Source organism: Neofelis nebulosa, chromosome 12, assembly GCF_028018385.1.
Source record: "Neofelis nebulosa isolate mNeoNeb1 chromosome 12, mNeoNeb1.pri, whole genome shotgun sequence".
NCBI lineage: Eukaryota > Metazoa > Chordata > Mammalia > Carnivora > Felidae > Neofelis > Neofelis nebulosa.
In genome coordinates, this window is record NC_080793.1 from 93,509,539 (window position 1) to 93,527,765 (window position 18,227).

General features: G+C 47.2%; 2 protein-coding genes and 1 long non-coding RNA gene across 3 annotated transcripts in view; 1 reads left to right on the forward strand and 2 right to left on the reverse strand.

Annotated features, from left to right (window-relative positions):
• Positions 1-251: 251 nt before the first annotated feature.
• On the reverse strand, positions 252-2,767 carry LOC131490788 (putative uncharacterized protein ENSP00000383309). The gene is made up of 2 exons (XM_058693241.1): positions 2,468-2,767; positions 252-1,688 (listed from the first exon to the last, which is right to left on the reverse strand). The coding sequence occupies exons 1-2, from the start codon at positions 2,765-2,767 to the stop codon at positions 252-254; spliced, it is 1,737 nt and encodes a 578-aa protein (XP_058549224.1).
• Positions 2,768-5,372: 2,605 nt separating this feature from the next.
• Positions 5,373-18,227, forward strand: part of LOC131492202 (uncharacterized) — a 79,306-nt gene continuing 66,451 nt past the window's right edge. The window contains exons 1-2 of the long non-coding RNA XR_009251930.1: positions 5,373-7,883; positions 15,178-15,299. This is a non-coding gene — a long non-coding RNA (uncharacterized LOC131492202). The remainder of the gene's footprint in view (positions 7,884-15,177; positions 15,300-18,227) is intronic.
• LOC131492201 (large ribosomal subunit protein eL21-like) lies at positions 11,893-12,451 on the reverse strand. Its single transcript, XM_058695923.1, has one exon. It carries the CDS (start codon positions 12,427-12,429, stop codon positions 11,944-11,946), a length of 486 nt encoding a protein of 161 aa, XP_058551906.1. The 5' UTR covers positions 12,430-12,451; the 3' UTR covers positions 11,893-11,943.

The following is an 18,227-nucleotide window of genomic DNA, read 5'->3' on the forward strand; positions in this document are numbered from 1 at the left end:
TTGCCCGTCCGCGCACGCCCAGGGGGGCGGGGCTGCAGCGCTCTGGACCCGCCCCCCCCCCCCCCCCCCGGTGCCCGCCGCGTCCGTTGAGGGGGCGTGCCGGGGAGCGCGCGCGCGTACGTGGGGGCGGGGCTCAACGGCCCTGCCGGCTGGAGGCGGTGCCCTGCCTGGCGGCCTCGTGCCACCGTGACGCCAAGTCGAGGCCAGGGTCGCGCGCTGTTAGTCGCTCAGGCGTAGCCGCGGTCGCCGTGTTAAGGCCTTAACTTGTGTGCGCGCGTGTCACGTAGCAACCGGCCGCGTGGACGCTCGGCGACCGCCGCCGCGACGGTGAGCTGGCGCGCGAGTGTTTCGGGCGGTGTGCGGGTGTGGACCGTGCGGGGCTGAGACCGGTTCTTGGGAGTCGGCGTCGGCAGCGGGGTCCCGGGCGGCGGCGGCGGGTCTGGGGTCTTCGCCTCGGCGTCTCGACCCAGTGGTTCTGCGGCGGGTTCTTGGGAGTCGGCGTCGGCAGCGGGGTCCCGGGCGGCTGTACGTCTGGGGTCTCCGCCTCGGCGTCTCGACTCGGTGGTTTTGAAGCGGGTTCTTGGGCGTGTCGGCGTCGGCAACTTGGTCCTGGGCGGCCGGTGGGTCTGGGGTCTGCGCCCCGGCGTCTTGACCCAGTGGTTCTGAAGCGGGTTCTTGGGCGTGTCGGCGTCGGCAGTGTGGTCCCGGGCGGCTGTACGTCTGGGGTCTTCCCCTGGCATCTTGACCCGGCCGTTCTGAAGCGGGTTCTTGGGCGTGTCGGCCTCGGCAAATTGGTCCCGGGCGGCGGGTCTGGGTTCTGCGCCCCGGCGTCTCGACCCAGTGGTTCTGAGGCGGGTTCGCGGGCGTGTCGGCGTCGGCAGCGGGGTCCCGGGCGGCTGTACGTCTGGGGTCTCCGCCTCAGCGTCTCGACCCAGTGGTTCTGAAGCGGGTTCTTGGGCGTGTCGGCGTCGGCAGCGGGGTCCCGGGCAGCAGCGGCGGGTCTGGGGTCTGCGCCCCGGCGTCTCGACCCGGCGGTTCTGAGGCGGGTTCGCGGGCGTGTCGGCGTCGGCAGCGGGGTCCCGGGCGGCGGCGTGTCTGGGGTCTGCGCCCCGGCGTCTCGACCCGGCGGTTCTGAGGCGGGTTTGCGGGCGTGTCGGCGTCGGCAGCGGGATCACGGGCGGCGGCGGGTCTGGGGTCTGCGCCCCGGCGTCTCGACCCCGCGGTTCTGAGGCGGGTTCTCGGGCGTGTCGGCGTCGGCAGCGGGGTCCCGGGCGGCCGCGCGTCTGGATGTGCGTCCCGGCGGTCGGGCTTCGGGGGCCTGGAGGGTGCGGTGGGCGGGTGGCGAGGGGCCGTCGTGGTTCCCCTCCGAGGGCGCGGGGCCGCCAGGCGAGCGGAGCACAGGTGGGGCCGCGGGAGCTTGTCCGCTGGGAGTGTGGCACGTGTGTTCGCACGCGTGGGGTAGTGCGGTCTCTGGGCGTTTGTGAGGGAGGGGCCAAGCGCGTGTGTGAGCGTGGGCGGAGAGTCGTGTGTGGACTCTGAGTGCCCAGCTCCTCGGGGAGCTGGCGGTTAGCTGTCGCTACTGTGGGGAATGTGCGACTGTTTCCCCCTCTGACTCGGGGTCCGGTGCGAGTCGCGGCGGATTTGGAAGGATTAGGCGCACGTGCGTAGGGGCAGGGTTTGGACGGCGCCTGCGTGTGTTAGTTTCGGTAGGTGGCGTGCTGTGTGTTACTCGGCCGGTGTCGCAGGACCACGTGGTTTAGGGTTCAGTTTCTTTTCCTGATTGTCGGCAGCTGTGTATCTATCCCTCACCAGCTACAGGAATTATCCAAGTTGTTCGCAAGGTGTGAAGGTTTTAGGAGCATTCCAAGGGTATTTCTTTGGATAGTGGAGCTGTGTGTGTGTGTTGGTGTGTAGAGGGCAAGTCCGTGACTCTTTCATGGCGTCGGGGGTGGGGGCGGGGGTTGATGTGCCCTCGTGATGTGGGCTTGTGTGAAGCGTTGGGGTGTGCTGGAAGTGACTTGTGCCGGCTCGGGATGGTGAGTGGTGCGCATCTGTTCCTAGTTCCGTGTTTAGTGTCAGCAGGCGGGTCGCTTGAAGGAGTCAAGCTGCGAATGCTAGGTAAAAGCCACAAAGGAAGCCTTTCCCTCCTTTCTCCGGGAGCATTTTCTTGAGCATTTACGAGCACACCACCGGTCTGTGTGGGTGGATGGATGGATGGATGGATGAGCGAAGCAAGCATGTTCAGGCATCGTTGGGTGTTGGGGGGGGGGGTGACTCTGTGAATTGTGAGTGGAGCTTCCGGAGCTGTGGGCCCTTGTATGTGTGCACCGAGCCTGGTCATTCTGAACCGTTGCGTCACTCCTAATCAGGTTGGCCCACTGGTTAGGGCCAAAGCATCCCTGTAAACATTGGTGATGTGCAGATAGGTTGGGGGTGTCTGTTAGGTGGGTGGAGACTCCTTCAGCACCTGCGGTCCTGGCATCTGGGTCCCAAGTGGGATGGCCTGGTGGGCATCGATGGCTGTCGGTGCAGAACCTTCACCAGTGTGTTGTCGGTGTGATGGGGATTCCTGGACGGGAGGTCGGAAGGTCTGCTCTCGCGGGCACCCCCCGCAAGTCACCCGGGAAGCTACGGGCACTGCTGTCTCCTCTGGGGTATGGCTGGTAGGCAAGGACACCCTCCACGTGGGTTCCAGGTGGTGACGGTCTGTAGAAACACGTATCTGCGAGAGCAGCTGCCCCAGGTGGTGGGGGATTTGGGCGATCATGCTGGTCAGCCATGTCACTAGTTCTCAACCAGCTCATCTCAGTGGAAGCCTGAGTCCTCGGTGCTCGGCAGGACCTCTGGGGGCGGGGTGGGGGGGGGGGTCAGTGAACTGACAAGCCTGGAGTTGGGAGGCTTTGTCCCTGCAGAAGGGCTGGGGGCTGAGACCCGGGGAGACTGGGATGTTCTGGTCTGGGTAGGTATGGCTGTGATGTTCCAGAACCCTGTAGGGTATGCTCTCTTTTCTTTTCGAAGGTTCAGGATGCTCCTAGTCCTGGGAAGCTTATCTCAGCTTCATGTTTCTCTGATGGGATGACCTGATGCTCTTTCTCTCCGTCCACATGGACCTGCAGACCCACCAGAGGGTTCAGTCAGTATGGCCACCAGCTGACCACATACACAGCTGCCTCCTGCCTCCCCCTCCCTTGGACCCACCCAAGCCTTTCTGGGCCTTCCTTATGGGGAGTCTCCCACTGGCCTCTTCTCCCTCATGGTGGATCTCCCTCCAGCAAAAGGTGCCGACGTCACCTTCTTGAATGCCCCAATACCACCTCTCTTAGCACTAGCGGATTCCTAGGGCTCTCACTGCCTCCTTTGTAACGTATCCCCAATAAAGGGACAGTACGGTACGTTAATTGCATTGTGTTTTGTCGGCAAAATGGACCTTTGCCTGTTTTTTGTATTTTAAAACATTGTATGTTCTCAAAAGAACATGATGTGACACATGCAAGGTAGACGTTCTTGGGTTCCTTTAATTTGTTTTGTTTTTGATATGGGAAGATGTAGACCCTGAGCTTTAGGGGAGAAGAACAGGAGTGTCTCGATATCCCAAACCAGCACTGAAAACGCCCCACTCACGTGGAATGGATGGAAATGTCTGGAATGGCTGAGGCCGATCACAGCTGGTTGTTCTGGGGCCACTGGTGTTTTGGAGTGTACGTTGCGGCACGTACCCTGTGTTCCCCCATCTCTCCCTGGGCAGAAGGGATCCTCTGTTCCGCACGGAGCGGCCCCTTTGGCCAGGCCATTAGGAGCTCCCACCCCTTGTACTTCGCAGCAGTTGGTGGGGATAAAGGAGCTGAACGCTCTCATCCACACTGGGCTTTGGGGGCTCAGGAGCCCTGCAGCAATGCAGGAGTGGGTCTGAGGACACCCAAAAGGTGGCTGCAGAAAGGAGGCTGCTCTGATGTCTGCTGTAGGAGCTGCGCGTCCAAGGGCTTAGAGCCTGCAGAGACTAAGCAGAACGGGGTCAGTGGGACTAGGAACAGAGCAGGGAGAGGATGGGAATCAGGACGGGGCTGGAGGCAGGCTTTGACTCCGCTGGGAGAGGAGGAGGAGGGAGCAAGTCAGGGGATGAAGTCCGCCACCCTCATCCCTCCGCCAGGCCCTGCTCCTGTGGCTGCTCCTGGTTAGGGACCCTGAGAGAACGTTAGCTTGGAGGTCAGCGGTCTAGCTCCTTCCCGAGGCTCACTCACGCTTTAAACAACAAACGTGTCCATGGTGCACCCTGGTTAGAAATGCAGCGTTTAAGGAAGCTCAAGGCCTCTTCCTTGGGAGCGCCCCAGAAACAAAATTAGAAACAGTAACCGGTTTTTAATAAGTTGCATATCGGTGCTTGTAGCCTCTCCTCCTTCCATGCGCAGAGATCAGAGTTTTTGGTCAAAGTGCTGACTGGACATTGGCTGATGCTGTGCATGTGTGTGTGTGTGTGTGTGTGTGTCCGTGATGCAGCTCTGTGTTTAGTATCTGTTTTCTCCACTGGAAAGTAAGAGCCAGAAGAGGAGTCTTTACCGTGCTTGGTAAATACTTGTTGTAGCTTGGATTCTTCCGAAAACAGACCTGAACACAGAGTTTAGGGAACAGGATGTTTACTAAACAGCACCTGTGAGGGAAGAAACAGAAAGCAGGATTGGACCCATCGATCTCTCCCCCAGACTCCAGCACAGCCTGTGCTTCCCCCACTGAACTCTCTTTCAGAGCTGTCTGTCCTCAGTTGGAGGAGACCGGCCAGGCCGCCATCAACCCGTGGGACATATGCCTTCCTGGAAAGGGGATGCCCCGTGGTGAGGCCACTGTGTGTAGCTCGGCAGTCCCTGAAGGAGCCGGGAGTCGACACTGCCTCCCGAAGGCACCCTTGTCAGCGGGGGACACAGGGCCTTCCCTGGAAAGAGGGGCAGGTGATACTTGCCATTGTCACCAACTCATCCCCATCGCAGTTTCTGTATATAGATTCTGAGTGTGTGGGTGTCTTCAGGTGGTGGAAATTGTGTAAGTGCGCATCGGTGTTGTGAATATTGTGAATGTTTGTACGAGCATGGAGTTTTTGTGTGTGAAGTTGGGGAGCGTGTAGGTTTGCGCTTGTGTCTGGGGGGGGGGCATTGGATGGCCCTTGTATGTTGTGCTGAGGATTGTTGGGGGTCCCGAGCTGGTAGATCGTATTAAGAACCAGTCTTGGATTAAGACCTCCTTCAGCCGGTCATACCCACGCGGCCTCAGCAGGGAGCTCCCTCAGCACCTGAGCAACACCGTGGGGAAGTGAAAAGCACAGGGTGGTTTGATTGAACGCACAGTTTCAGCACACCCGCCTCCCTCAAAGGAAGGAGAGTCACAAGATTTACTTCCAGGTCCCTGTAACGGGCGTGCAGTGAGCAGGGGAAGGGCAGTTGTCCATCTTGGGTCACAGCCAGCAGACGTAGAGTGCAGGGTAGCAAGCACCTAGTACTGCCAGGTGGTTGGGTGGAGGTTGCTCGCTTTTCACGGGCTCAGCTCTGGAGGGTTACTTTCCAAGGTGCCCTAGGAAAAGCAGAGTGGGAGCTTGGGGTGGGAATTCTAAGCTCAGGCCCTTATCGAAATGTCCAGACTGGGTGTGAGCAGGCTGTCCTGCTGTAGTCACGCGGGCAGCACCTCATGAGGGCGGTTTTCTCACTGTGAGACTGGAGCTCTGTACGCGTGTGTGCCGGTGACGTGAGGGTGTGTATGCGCTGGGGTTGTGTGAATTCCTGTGAATATTCAGGGTGCTTGCAGGAAGTTTGTGTGGTGTGTTGAGTGTATATAGTACAGGCTGAGTTGTGTGTGTGAATTCAGTGTTTAGTGAGTCATCTTTTCCTTTAAAAACTTACTTAAATTCTGGCTAGTTAACATGCAGTGCAATATTGGTTTCAGGAGTAGAATTCAGTGATTCATCCCTTACGTCTAACACCCAGGGCTCATCCAAAGTGCCCTCCTTAATACTCATCACCCATTTACCCCACCCCCGTCAACCCTCAGTTTGGTTCTCTGTCTTTAAGAGTCTCTTATGGTTTGCCTCCCTGTGTATTTCCCCCCCTCCCATATGTTCATCTGTTTTGCTTCTTAAAACCACATATGAGTGAAATCATAGTGAGTAATCTAATATATACATTTGAGGATTGGGGGTTGCTTATGTATGTGTCTGGATGCATGTGCAGTTGGGACACGAAAGGTCGCGTATGTGTATGTTTCTATTTGTAAGGGGTCCATAGTGTGTGTGAGGAATTTCGAAGGGTTCCTGTGTATTTTGAGAGGTTTAAGGGATTAGTTCTATATATTCAGTACTTTTATTTTTCTGGAGGCCTCGGGTTGGGACAGCGGTTGGGGGGACTGTTGTATGTGTGTGTGTTTTGTGTTTGGAAGGAGGCTGGGGAGAAGCAATGTGAATCAGGACAAAGAAGGTTGTGGAATAGCTTGTGGGTATATGGGGGTATGAGATAGTTTGGGGTAATTTTAAGGATGTGTAGGGATTGTATATGTGTGATTTGGGGGGCAAGGAGAGCTGTGTGTATACAGGTGGTGTGGAATGGTGTGTGGGTGGGTGTGGGTGCGTGTGGTTTGGCTGGGTGGTGTGGCTGGTTGTGTGCATTTTGACACTATGGTGAATATGTGTATGTGCGTTTCAGAAGAGGTAGAGTTATGCATTTTAATGCTTCATGTGTTGGTTTTGTGTGTGTTTGCAATATCAGTGTTATACCTGTATTCATGCATCCTGTCAGGGTAAGAATTTAGGGAGTGGAGGGATTTGGGAGATTGGGGTTGTTAGTGTATTGGGGTGTTTTGAGTGGTGTGTGCATAATTGAGGGGTGTAGACATGGTATTTATAGGTTCTCAAGAGGGAGATGGGTGTACGTTTGTATCAGCATGGTAAGGTCATTGTTTTTTGGGGGGAGTGACCATTTAGGAGAAGGTAGGAAACCCTGTCTGTGTCTGTCTGAGGGTATTTATGTATTTGAGCTTTGAAAGCATGCCTATGTGGATGTTCACAGCTCTAGGGGACTGTGTGTGGTATATGTGGGATTAGAGGATTGTGTCTAACGTTAAGGAGTATGTGAGTTTGGTTTTAATGTATTCAGTTATTGTTGGAGGGTTTGTGTGCATTGCATTGGGGTTTTATGAGGTTGAGTGGATTTTTTGGGGATATGGGGATGGTTGGAAGTGCATTTTTTTAGTTAAAAATTTTTAAATGTATGTTTGTTTTGAGAGAGACAGAGGCAGAGTGTGAGCGGGAGAGGGACAGACAGAGAGGGAGACACAGAATCTGAGCAGCCTCCAGGCTCTGAGTTGTCAACAAAGAGTCCGACACAGGGCTTGATCCCATGGACTGCAGGATCATGACCTGAGCCGAAGTCGGATGCTTAACTGACTGAGCCACCCAGGTTCCCTGGGAGTGCATTATTTTATTGAAGACCATAGCTGTAATTTTATTGGGGCTGAGGGTTCATGTATATTTGGGGCATGAGGGTTCTGGGTACACAACCAGGCATCTGATAGGTAGAGGGTTTGTGTGTTTGAGGATGTGTGGAGCTCTGTGGGCCTGTTTGATGGTGGCACAGATGACTGTGACTGGGTGGAGTGTCTGTTGGCCTGGGAGTGGGATATGGGGCTGTATTGGTGGCTGTAAGTCTCCCCCATGTGTACTGACCCTTGTTTGTTCTGACCTTCTGTGACTTGCCGTCATCCTGTCTCTTCTCTAGGGCAGCCATTCCCCTGGAACTGTCCGCAGTCTTCTCATTTTCACCTGGGTTGGACTGGAAATATCACTTCTGCTGGTGGCTGGATGCAGAATGGGGCTGAGTCCCCCAGGAGTCCTGTCCTCAGTGGGGTGGCTGGTAGGTCAGGACTTGCCCTCCAGGAAGTCAGACATGACCAGTCCTCTCCAGAATGTGCTGGCAGGACTGACCTATTGGATGGACTCTGCTAGGAGTAAAGTAGACCCAGACCGTTCTGAGAGAGAAAGCTGTTTCCTCCCTTGGGTGGCTCCCACTGGAGCAGGCATGGCATAGAACTTCAATAGACTGGCTGTAAAATTATAAACGGTGACCTTTTTAGAATGCAACATGTTTCCCGTTATCCAAATATTGACAGCCAAAACTCTTGGTGTCCTAAACTGTTGAAGAAAGAGCAGAGCCAAACTGAGTGCCCAGCTGTGTTTATCAGGCTCCATTGAAAATGCAAATTTGCATCATCACTGCATCACTTGAGTTTCTAGTGTGTGCAAGGCACTGTGTGGAGTACTTTCACATGCATGTGTTCCAAATCCATAAAAACCCCACTAGGTGGAAACATTAATTGTTTCACTTTTGCAGGTGATGAAGTTGATGTTCAGAGGTGGGCAATCATGATGAAGCACCTTGTATGTGCCAGAGTATCAGTCATACTTGTTAACCCCTCCCAACAGACTAAACATAACCCTGATCAATGCATCCGGATGCCAGGCTTTGAAGACACAAAGTAGATCCCAGCAGCGGAATCTCTGTTTTTATCTAGTAGTTTCAGGTCTTAAGTCTTTTTTATCCATTTAGAGTTGATTTTTGTGATGGAAGTTGAATAAGGGACCAGTTTCGCTCTTAAGCATGTTTTCCCATCACCATTTATTTATTAGAGACTACCCTTTCCCCACTTTGTGAGTTCTTGGAATCCTTCTTGAAGATCACACTATAGATGGATTTATTTCTGGGCTCTTGGGTCCATTTACCTGTAGGTCTATATGGCAGTACTGTATTATTTTGATTATTGTGGCTTTGTAATATATTTTGAAATCAGGAAATGTGATGCCTCAGGCTTTGCTCTTGTTCAAAGTTGTTTTGGCTCTTCAGGATCTGTGGTTCCCTATAAAATTTTGGATTGTTTTTCTATTTCTGTAAAGATTCCATTGGAATTTTAATAGGGATTGCATGAAATCGATAGGGCACTTTAGGCAGTATGGGCATTGAAACAATATTTTTTTGGATTCTATATTTTTTATTTCTGCTCTGATCTTTATTTTTTCTCTTATTCTGCTGGCCTTGGGGTTTCTTTGTTGTTCTGCTTCTAGTTTGTTTAGGTGTGCTGTTAGATACTGTATTTGGGATTTTTCTTGTTTCTTGAGATAGGCCTGAATTGTAGTGTATTTTCCTCTTAGGACTTGAGGCATCACTTTTTATTGCATCCTCTTTCCCTTCTGATTTTCTTGTTTCAAGTCCTCTTTACTTAATTAATGTAGTTAAGGGTGTGTTGAATTTATCTTTTCAAGAATCACCACTTAGTTTTTAAAACTTTTTCTGCTGTTTTTTCTGTTCTTTACTTGATATAGTTCTGTTGTAATCTGTATTCTTTCCTTCCTTCTGCCAACTTGAGGATTATGTTTTTCTTTTTTTCCTTAGGTCCTTGAGGTGTAAAGGTAGGTTGTTGATTTGAGGTCCTTTTTATTTTATTGTTTTGATAGAGGCATTTCTGACTATAAACTTCCATCTTAGTACTTACTGCCTTTGCTGCATCCTGTGAGTTTGGGTGTGCTGTGTTTCTTTGAGTTTGTCTTGATACACTTTTTCAATTCCCTTCTGATTTCCTCTTTGAGCAAATGGTTGTTCAAGAGCGGGCTGTTTAGTTTCTACATTAGTGAATTTGTTTTGTTCGTTTGTTTGTTTTTGCTGCTAGTGATTTCTAGTTTCATTCCCTTGTGGTCAGAAAAGATCCTTTGAATAATTTTGATCTTCTTAATTTAAGATCTGTTTGTAGCTTAATGTATTATTTATCCTGGAAAGCGTTGCTTGTGTACTAGAAATGAATCTTTGCTGCTGTTGGATGGAATATGAGTTCTGTGTATGTCTATAAGGTCCATTTGATCTATAATATTGTTCAAGCCAACTGTTTCTTTACTGATTTTCTGTCTGGATATTCTGTGTTATTATAAGTGAGTTTTTGAAGTCCCCTAACATCATTATAGTGCAATATAATACGTCAGCATTTACTTTATATGTTTAGGTGCTTGGATATTGGGTGTACATATGGTTGTTATATCTTCCTGTTAAATGGACTCTTTAATCATCATATACAGACCTTTTATGGTCTACAGAAAGTTTTTGACTTAAAATCTATTTTGTATAAAACTCCTGGTTGTTTTTTGGTGTTGTTTTTTTTTTTTTTTTTTTTTTTGGTATAAAAACTCCTACTTTGTTTTGGTTACTATTTTTTTTTAATTTTTTTTTAATGTTTATTTCTTTTTGAGACAGAGAGAGACAGAGCATGAATGGGGAGGGTCAGAGAGAGAGGGAGACACAGAATCTGAAATAGGCTCCAGGCTCTGAGCTGTCAGCACAGAGCCGGACGCGGGGCTCAAACTCACGGATGGCGAGATCATGACCTGAGCCGAAGTCGGACGCTCAACCAACTGAGCCACCCAGGCGCCCCAAGTTTTGGTTACTATTTGAATGGGGTATTGTATCCTTTTCCATCCCTTAACTCTGAGTCTATATAGGTTTGAATATAAATGAATATCTTGTAAGTAGTGTATACGTGTCATCCTTGAACTGCATGAATTTGAACTACATGGGTCCATTTTTTCTCCACATTCTTGCCAACACCTGTTTCTTGTGTTGTTGATTTTAGCCATTCTGACAGGTGTGAGGTGATATTGTAATTTTCACTTCCCTGATGATGAGTGATGATGAGCATCTTTTCACGTTGGCTATTTGGATTTCTTTGGAGAAATGTCTGTTCATGTTTTGGGCCCATTTTTTAAATATTAAACTTATTTAAATTCAAGTTAGTTAACATACCGTGAAGTATTGGTTTCAGGAGTAGAACCCAGTATGATTTATCACTTACATATGACACTCAGTGCTCATCCCAACAAGTACCCTTCTTAATGCCCATCACCCATTTAGTCCATTCCCCCTCAGCTCCCCTCTGTTAACCCCCAGTTCTCTGCTATGGTTTGCCTCCCTCTATTGTTCCTTCCCTTCCCCTATGTGGATCTGTTATGTTTCTGAAATTCCACATAGGAGTGAAATCATATGATATTTGTCTTTCTCTGCCTGACGTTTACTTACCAAATACACTCTAGTTCCATCAGCGTTGTTGCAGGTGTCAAGATTTCATTCTTTTTCATCGCAGAGTAATACTCCATCGTGTGTATGTGTATATGCGCATCTTCCATATCCAGCAGTCAGTGGACGTTTGGGCTCTTTCCATAATTTGGCTGTTGTTGATAATGCAGCTATAAACATTGGGGTGCGTGTGCCCCTTTGAATCAGCATTTTTGTGTCCTTTGGATAAATACTTAGCAGTGCAGTTGCTGGGTTGTAGGGTAGTTCTGTTTTTAATTTTTTGAGGAGGCTCCATACTGTTTTGCAGTTTGCTTTCCCATCAACAGTGCAAAAGTGTTCTCCTCTTTCTGCATCCTCACCAACATCTGTTGTTTCCTGAGTTAATCTTAGCCGTTCTGACAGGTGTGAGGTGGTATCGTGGGTTATTTGCTTTTTGGGTGTTGAGTTTTATAAATTCTTTATAGGTGTTGGATGCTAATCCTGTATTGGATATGTCATTTGCAAATATCTTCTTTTTTTTCATATTTTAATGTTTATTTTTGAGACAGCACAAGCAGGGGAGGGCAGAGAGAGAGGGAGACACAGAATCCAAAGCAGGATCCGGGCTCTGAGCTGTCAGCACAGAGCCTGACGTGGGGCTCAAACTCATGGACCGCGAGATCATGACCTGAGCCGAAGTCGGATGCTTAACTGAGTCATCCAGGTGCCTCAAAACCCACAAAATTTGAATAAAGCCATCCCGCAGTGAATTCGGATGTAAAGTTTGCTTTAAATACTTCTTTGGGGAAGACAATACCATGCTGCTACTCAATTAAAAGAAACATTTTTACAGTCTTGACGTCTTTTATTGTTTTTACATTTATCACGCCATGAATTCATAGGGAATGGGTTCCAACAGCTCAGGCTCCTTTCCATTGGCTCTCTCAAAGTGTGCTTCTGTGGGTGGGGCAGGCTGGCGCTTCAGTTGAACCCAAGTACCTTTCTCCTGGGCTTCCTTCTTTTTCTGATCATTTTCCTTCACACACTTCAGGAAGCTGTCTCGGCTCTTTGAGTGCTTAATGTGCTCGATTCGTACATTAATTCTCTTAGCAAGAATCTTGCCCTTAACTTGTTTGTTTACAACAGTGCCAACAGCGTGGTGCTGGGTAACATTGTAGACTCTTCCAGTTTTGCCATGGTAACATTTGTGGGGCATTCCTTTTTGAACAGTGCCCATTCCCTTGATGTCCACAATATCACCTCTCTTGTAGATTCGCATGTATGTTGCCAAAGGAACACCTCCATGTTTTCTAAAAGGCCTAGAGAACATATAGCGAGTACCTCTCCTCTTTCCTTTTGTGTTGGTCATTTTGGCGCATTACTGGACGATGGCGGTTCTGGCCGAAAGGCAAGTATCTTCGAAAGGTTGTCTTTTAGTTTTGTTGGTTTTTTTCCTTCACTGTGCTGAAGATTTTCATTTTGATATAGTTCCAGTAGTTTACTTTTGCTTTTATTTCCCTTTCCTCAAGAGGTATATCTAGAAAGAAGCTGCTATGGCCTGTGTCAAAGAAAATACTGCCTGTATTCTAGGATTTTTAAGGTTTCAGGTCTCACATTTAGGTCTTTAATCCATTTTGAAATCGTTTTTATGTATGGTGTAAGAAGATGGTCCAGTTACGTTCTTTTGCATGTTGAGCCCAGTTTTCCCAACACTGTTGAAGAGATTGTGTTTTCCTATTGGATGTTCCTTCTTGCTTTGTCAAAGATTAATCGACCGTATAGTTGTGGGTTTATTTCTGGGTTTATGTGTCTCTTTTTATGCCAGTACCATACTGTTTTGATTACTGTAGCTTTTTGATAGAACTTAAAGTCCAGATTGGCCATGCCCTCCAGCTTTGCTTTTATTTTTCAAGATTGGTTTGACTGTTCAGGGTCTTTTGTGGTTCGATACAAATTTTAGGACTGTTTGTTCTAGTCCCGTAAAAAATGCTATTAGTATTTTGATAGGGACTGCATTAAACGTATAGATTGCTTTGAGTAGTATGGACATTTTAACAGTATTTGCAGATGACATGATGCTGCATACAGAAAATCCTAAAGACGCCACTGAAAAACTGCTACAGCTGATAAATGAGTTCAGTAAATTTGCAGGATACAAAATAAACGTACAAAAATCTGTTGCATGTCTATACACCAACTGTGGGAGATGCAGGAGAGAAGCATCGAAGGAAAAGACTTCAGAAGGGAAGGGCTGGAGAAGGTGCAAGGCCTTAGGACATGTTTACACAGCTGACCACGGCTGCGACTAGTAAGGAACGCCTAAAGCCATTAACACTGTCAGGGCCAGATCCTCCTTCACACCTGACCTTTCGTAGTGTTATAGAAACCAACTAACTCGAAATTCAACCTTGAAAAACTGAACCATTAGATGGATTAACACACTTGCTTAGCTGACTTTATGCACATAGTCTTTATCGATTATCCTAATGAAAAGAAGCTTCATTGTGGAGTCAGGGCCTCATTCCGACTTGAGTATGAGGACCTTCACTTAACTGCACTTTGTTTGCGACTCCGGCCATACTCCTTGCCACGACCAACAAGGAAGCATCAGAAAGAGAAATTAAGAAAACAGTCCCATTTGGCTACAGTTGTAGCCAAACTAGTGAGATACCTAGGAGTAAATCTTACCAAAGAGGTGAAAGACCTGTACTTTCACCTGTACTGTGAAAACTATAAAACACTGATGAAATAAATTGACGATGACACAAAAAATGCAAAGACATTCTGTGCTCATGGATTGGAAGAAAAATATTGTTAAAATGCACTGACTGATTTCTTAGGGACTCTTGGGTGGCTTAGTCGATTGGGCATCTGACTTCGGCTCAGGTCATGATCTCGCATCGCAGCTCATGAGTTCGAACCCTGCATTGGGCTCTGAGCTGGCGGTTTGGAGCCTGGAGCCTGCTTTGAATTCTGTGACTCCTCTCTCTGCCCCTACCCCACTCGTTCTGTCTCTCTTTCTTTCTCTCTCTCTCTCCTTCAGATTCTGTGACTCCGTCTCTCTCTGCCCCTGTCCCTCTCGTTCTCTCTTTCTCTCTCTCAAAAACAAATAAGCATTAAAATTTTTTTTAATGTCTTGACTAATTTTTTTACAGAAATACTTATTTTTTACTTCCTCTGTGTTTTCCTGACTCCATACTGTCATTTTTGTTGTTTGCTTTCTACGCAGAGTTCCCTTCAATATTTCTTGAAGGGCTGGTTTAGTGGTCATGAACTCCTTTAGTTTTTGTTTGGCTAGGAAACTCTATCTTTCCTTCTGTTCTGAATGATAGCCTTACTAGATAGAGTATTCTTGGCTACAATTTTTTCCCATTCACACGTTGAGTATATCATGCGACTCCCTTCTTGCTTGGAAAGTTTCTGTTGAAAAATCCCCTAATAGCCTTATGAGGGTTCTGTTGTTTGTTACTGTCTACTTTTGTCTTGCTGTTTTCAAAATATCTCTTTTTATCACTATATTTTGACAATTATATATCTTGGAGCGAATCTGCTTCTGTTGATTTTGTTGGGGGTTCCTTGTGCCTCCTGCATCTGGATATGTTTCCTTTCCCAGATTAGGGAAGTTTTCAGCTTTATTTCTTCAAATACATTTTCTGTCCCCTTACTTTCTTCTAGGATGCCTATAATGTGAATATTACTATGCTTGATGGAGTCACGGAGTTCCCTGAGTGCCTGCTTGTTTTGCATAATTCTTTTTTTCTCCCTTTTGTTCAGTTTGATTACTTTTTGTTACTCTGTCTTCTAGGTCATTATGTTCCCCTGCTTCTTCCAGCCTGCCATTCATTCTATTAAGTGTGTTTCTCATTTGTTTATCGAACAATTTATCTCTATGGTACTCCTTATCTCTGTGTTAAGGGTCTCACTCATGTCTTCCACTCTTTTCTCAAGCCCAGTAAGTATCCTTATGATCACTGCTTTAAATACTCCCATCAGGCATGTTACTTATATTTGTGTTGCTTAGGTCTTCAGCTGAGGCCTTGTCCTGTTGCTTCATTTGGGATAAATTCCTCTGTCTCCTCATTTTGCTTATGTCTCTGTGCCTGTTTCTGTTTGTTAGGCAAGTCAGCTGAGTCTCCTGTGCTTGAGGGTAATGGCCTTATGAAGAAGAGGTGCTGTAGTGCCCTGCAGTATAGTGTCACCTGTTCCCCAGGACCTGGTGCTTCCGGGAGTGACTCTAAGGTATGCTGTTTGCTATTTGCTATTGAGTACGGGCTGCTTTATTCTTTGGGCCAGTTACTTGCAGAGCTCTCTTTGCCTGCTGTGGGCAGTGTTTGGTTCCTGGCTTGAATGTGGCGAGTTTTAACTGGGTGCTCCCTGGTCTGCTTGTGGAATGAGACCTGTTGCCACTGCCATGGGAACCAAGACTCTGCAAACCTCCTGATTGGGAGATACATGTGAGCAGGGGTTTGGGCAGGTCTCCATGAGGAGGGGCCTGCCAAGCTGGGAATGAGGCTGTTGACTGGGAAGAGTGGTTCTATCAGAGGGTGTGGGGGTGGGACTTGGTGTAAACAAGTTAGGTTGTGAGTGCTGATACTGCACTGGTTCCTACAGTTTGCCCTGTGCTTTTGTTAAGGGGTAGAGGAGGGAAATGGCTCTGGCCAGTTCCTTTGTTCCCAGAATGTTCCATGAATGCTGCCTCTCTGAGATGTGCTCTAAAATGAGCACATAACCTCCCCACTGTGTGCCCCAGGCACTCTTCAGATTCCTATTTTTTTTTCTTTTTCTCTTTCATTTATTTAAATTCAAGTATTGGCATACAATGTAGGCTTGGTATCAGGAATAGAATCCAGTGATTCCTCACTTAGGTATGACACCCAGTGATCATCACAAACAAGTGCCTTCCTTAATACCCATCGCCCGTTTAGCTCATCCTCCACCTCCCCTTCAACAACCCTCGGTCTGTTCTCTGTACTTAGAGTCTCTTATGGTTTGTCTCCCCCCCGCCGCCCCGTTTTTATCTTATTTTTCCTTCCCTTCCCTTATGTTCATCTGTTGTGTTTCTTAAAGTCCACCTAGGAGTGAAATCATAGATATTTGTCTTTCTCTGCCTGACTTATTTTGCTTAGCATAATACACTCTAGTTCCATCCACATTATTGGAAATGGAAGGCTTCATTCTCTTTGATTGCCAAGTAGTATTCCATTGTGTGTATATATGTATGTATGTGTATGTATATGTATGTAGGTATGTATGTATACATACATATACACCACATCTTCCTTATCCATTCATCAGTTGATAGACATTGGGGCTCTTCCCATAACTTGGCTACGATAGTGCTGTTATAAACATTGCGGGTGCATGTGCCCCTTTGAATCAGCATTTTTGTACCCTTTGGGTAAATACCTAATACTGCAATTTCTGGATTGTAGGATAGTTCTATTTTTAATTTTTTGAGAAACCTCCATACTGTTTTCCGGAGTGGCTGCACCGGTTTGCATTCTTACCAACAGGGAATAGTGTTCCCCTTTTTCTGTGTCCTCACCGATATCGGTGGTTTCCTGAGTTGTTAATTTTAGCCATCTGACAGGTGTGTGGTGGTATCTCATTGTGGTTTTGATTTGTATTTCCCCAATTATGAGTGATGTTGAGCATCTTTTCATGTGTCTGTTAGCAATCTGGATGTCTTCTTTGGAAAAGTGTTCGTGTCTTCTGCCCATTTCTTCACTGCATTATTTGTTTTTTGGGTGTTGAGTTCTTTATAAATTCTTTATAAATTTTGAAAACGAACCCTTTATCTGAGATGCAATTTGCATATATCTTCTCCCATTCCATAGCTGCCTTTTAGTTTTGTTGATTGTTTGCTGTGCAGAAGCCTTTTATCTTGATGAGGTCCCAATTGTTCATTTTTGCTTTTGCTTCCCTTGCCTCTGGAGACATGTCTAGTAAGAATTTCCTGCGGCCGTAATCGAAGAGGATGCTGTCTATTTTCTCCTATAGGATTTTGATTGTTTCCGGTCTCACATTTAGGTTTTTCATCCATTTTGAATTTATCTCTGTGTATAGTGTAAGAAAGTGCTCCAGTTTCAGTTGTCTGCGTGTTGCTGTCCAGTTTTCCCAGCACGATTTGTTGAAGAGAGTGTCTTTTTCCCATTGGATCTTCTTTCTTGCTTTGTTGAGGATTAGTTGGCCATATGTCTGTGGGTCCATTTCTGGGTTTTCTGTTCCATTGATCTGTGTGTTTTTGTGTCCATACCATACTGTCTTGATGATTATAGATTTGTAATACAGCTAGAAGTCTGGAATTGTGATGCCTCCAGCTTTGGTTTTCATTTTCAACATAACTTTGGCTATTTGGGGTCTTTTCTGGTCCCATACAAGTTTTAGGACTGTTCTAGCTCTGTGAAGAATGCTGGTGGTATTTTGATAGGGGTTGTGCCGAATGTGTAGATTGCTTTGGATAGTATCGACATTTTAACAGTATTTGTTCTTCCATTCCATGAGTATGGAATGTTTTTCCATTTCTTTGTGTCTTCAGTTTCTTTCATAAGCTTACTATAGTTTTCAGTATACAGACCTTTTACCTCTTTGATTAGGTTTACTCCTAGGTATCTTACGGGTTTTGGTGCAATTGTAGATGGGATTGATTCCTCAATTTCTCTTTCTATTGCTTCATTGTTGATGTATAGAAATACAACTGCTTTCTGTATGTTGATTTTATATTTTGTGACTTTGCCGAATTCACATATCATTTCTACCAGTTTTTTGGTGGAATCTTTTGGGTTTTCCATAGTGTCACGTCATCTGAAAAGAGCGAGAGTTTGACTTACTCCTTGCCAGTTTGGATGACTTTTATTTATTTTTGTTTGATTGCTGAGACTAGGACTTTCAGTATGATACTGACAACAGTGGTGGGAGTGGCCATCCCTGTTGTGTTCCTGATTTTAGGGGGAAGGCTCTCAGTTTTTCCGCATTGAGGATGATATTAGCTGTGGGCCTTTCATATGTGGCTTTTATGATCTTAAGGTATGTTCTTTCTATCCCTATATTCTTGAGGCTTTTTATCAAGAAAGGATGATGGGGGTGCCTGGGTGGCTCAGTCTGTTAAGCGTCTGACTTTGGCTCAGGTCATGATATCACAGTTCATGAGTTCGAGCCCCGCGTTGG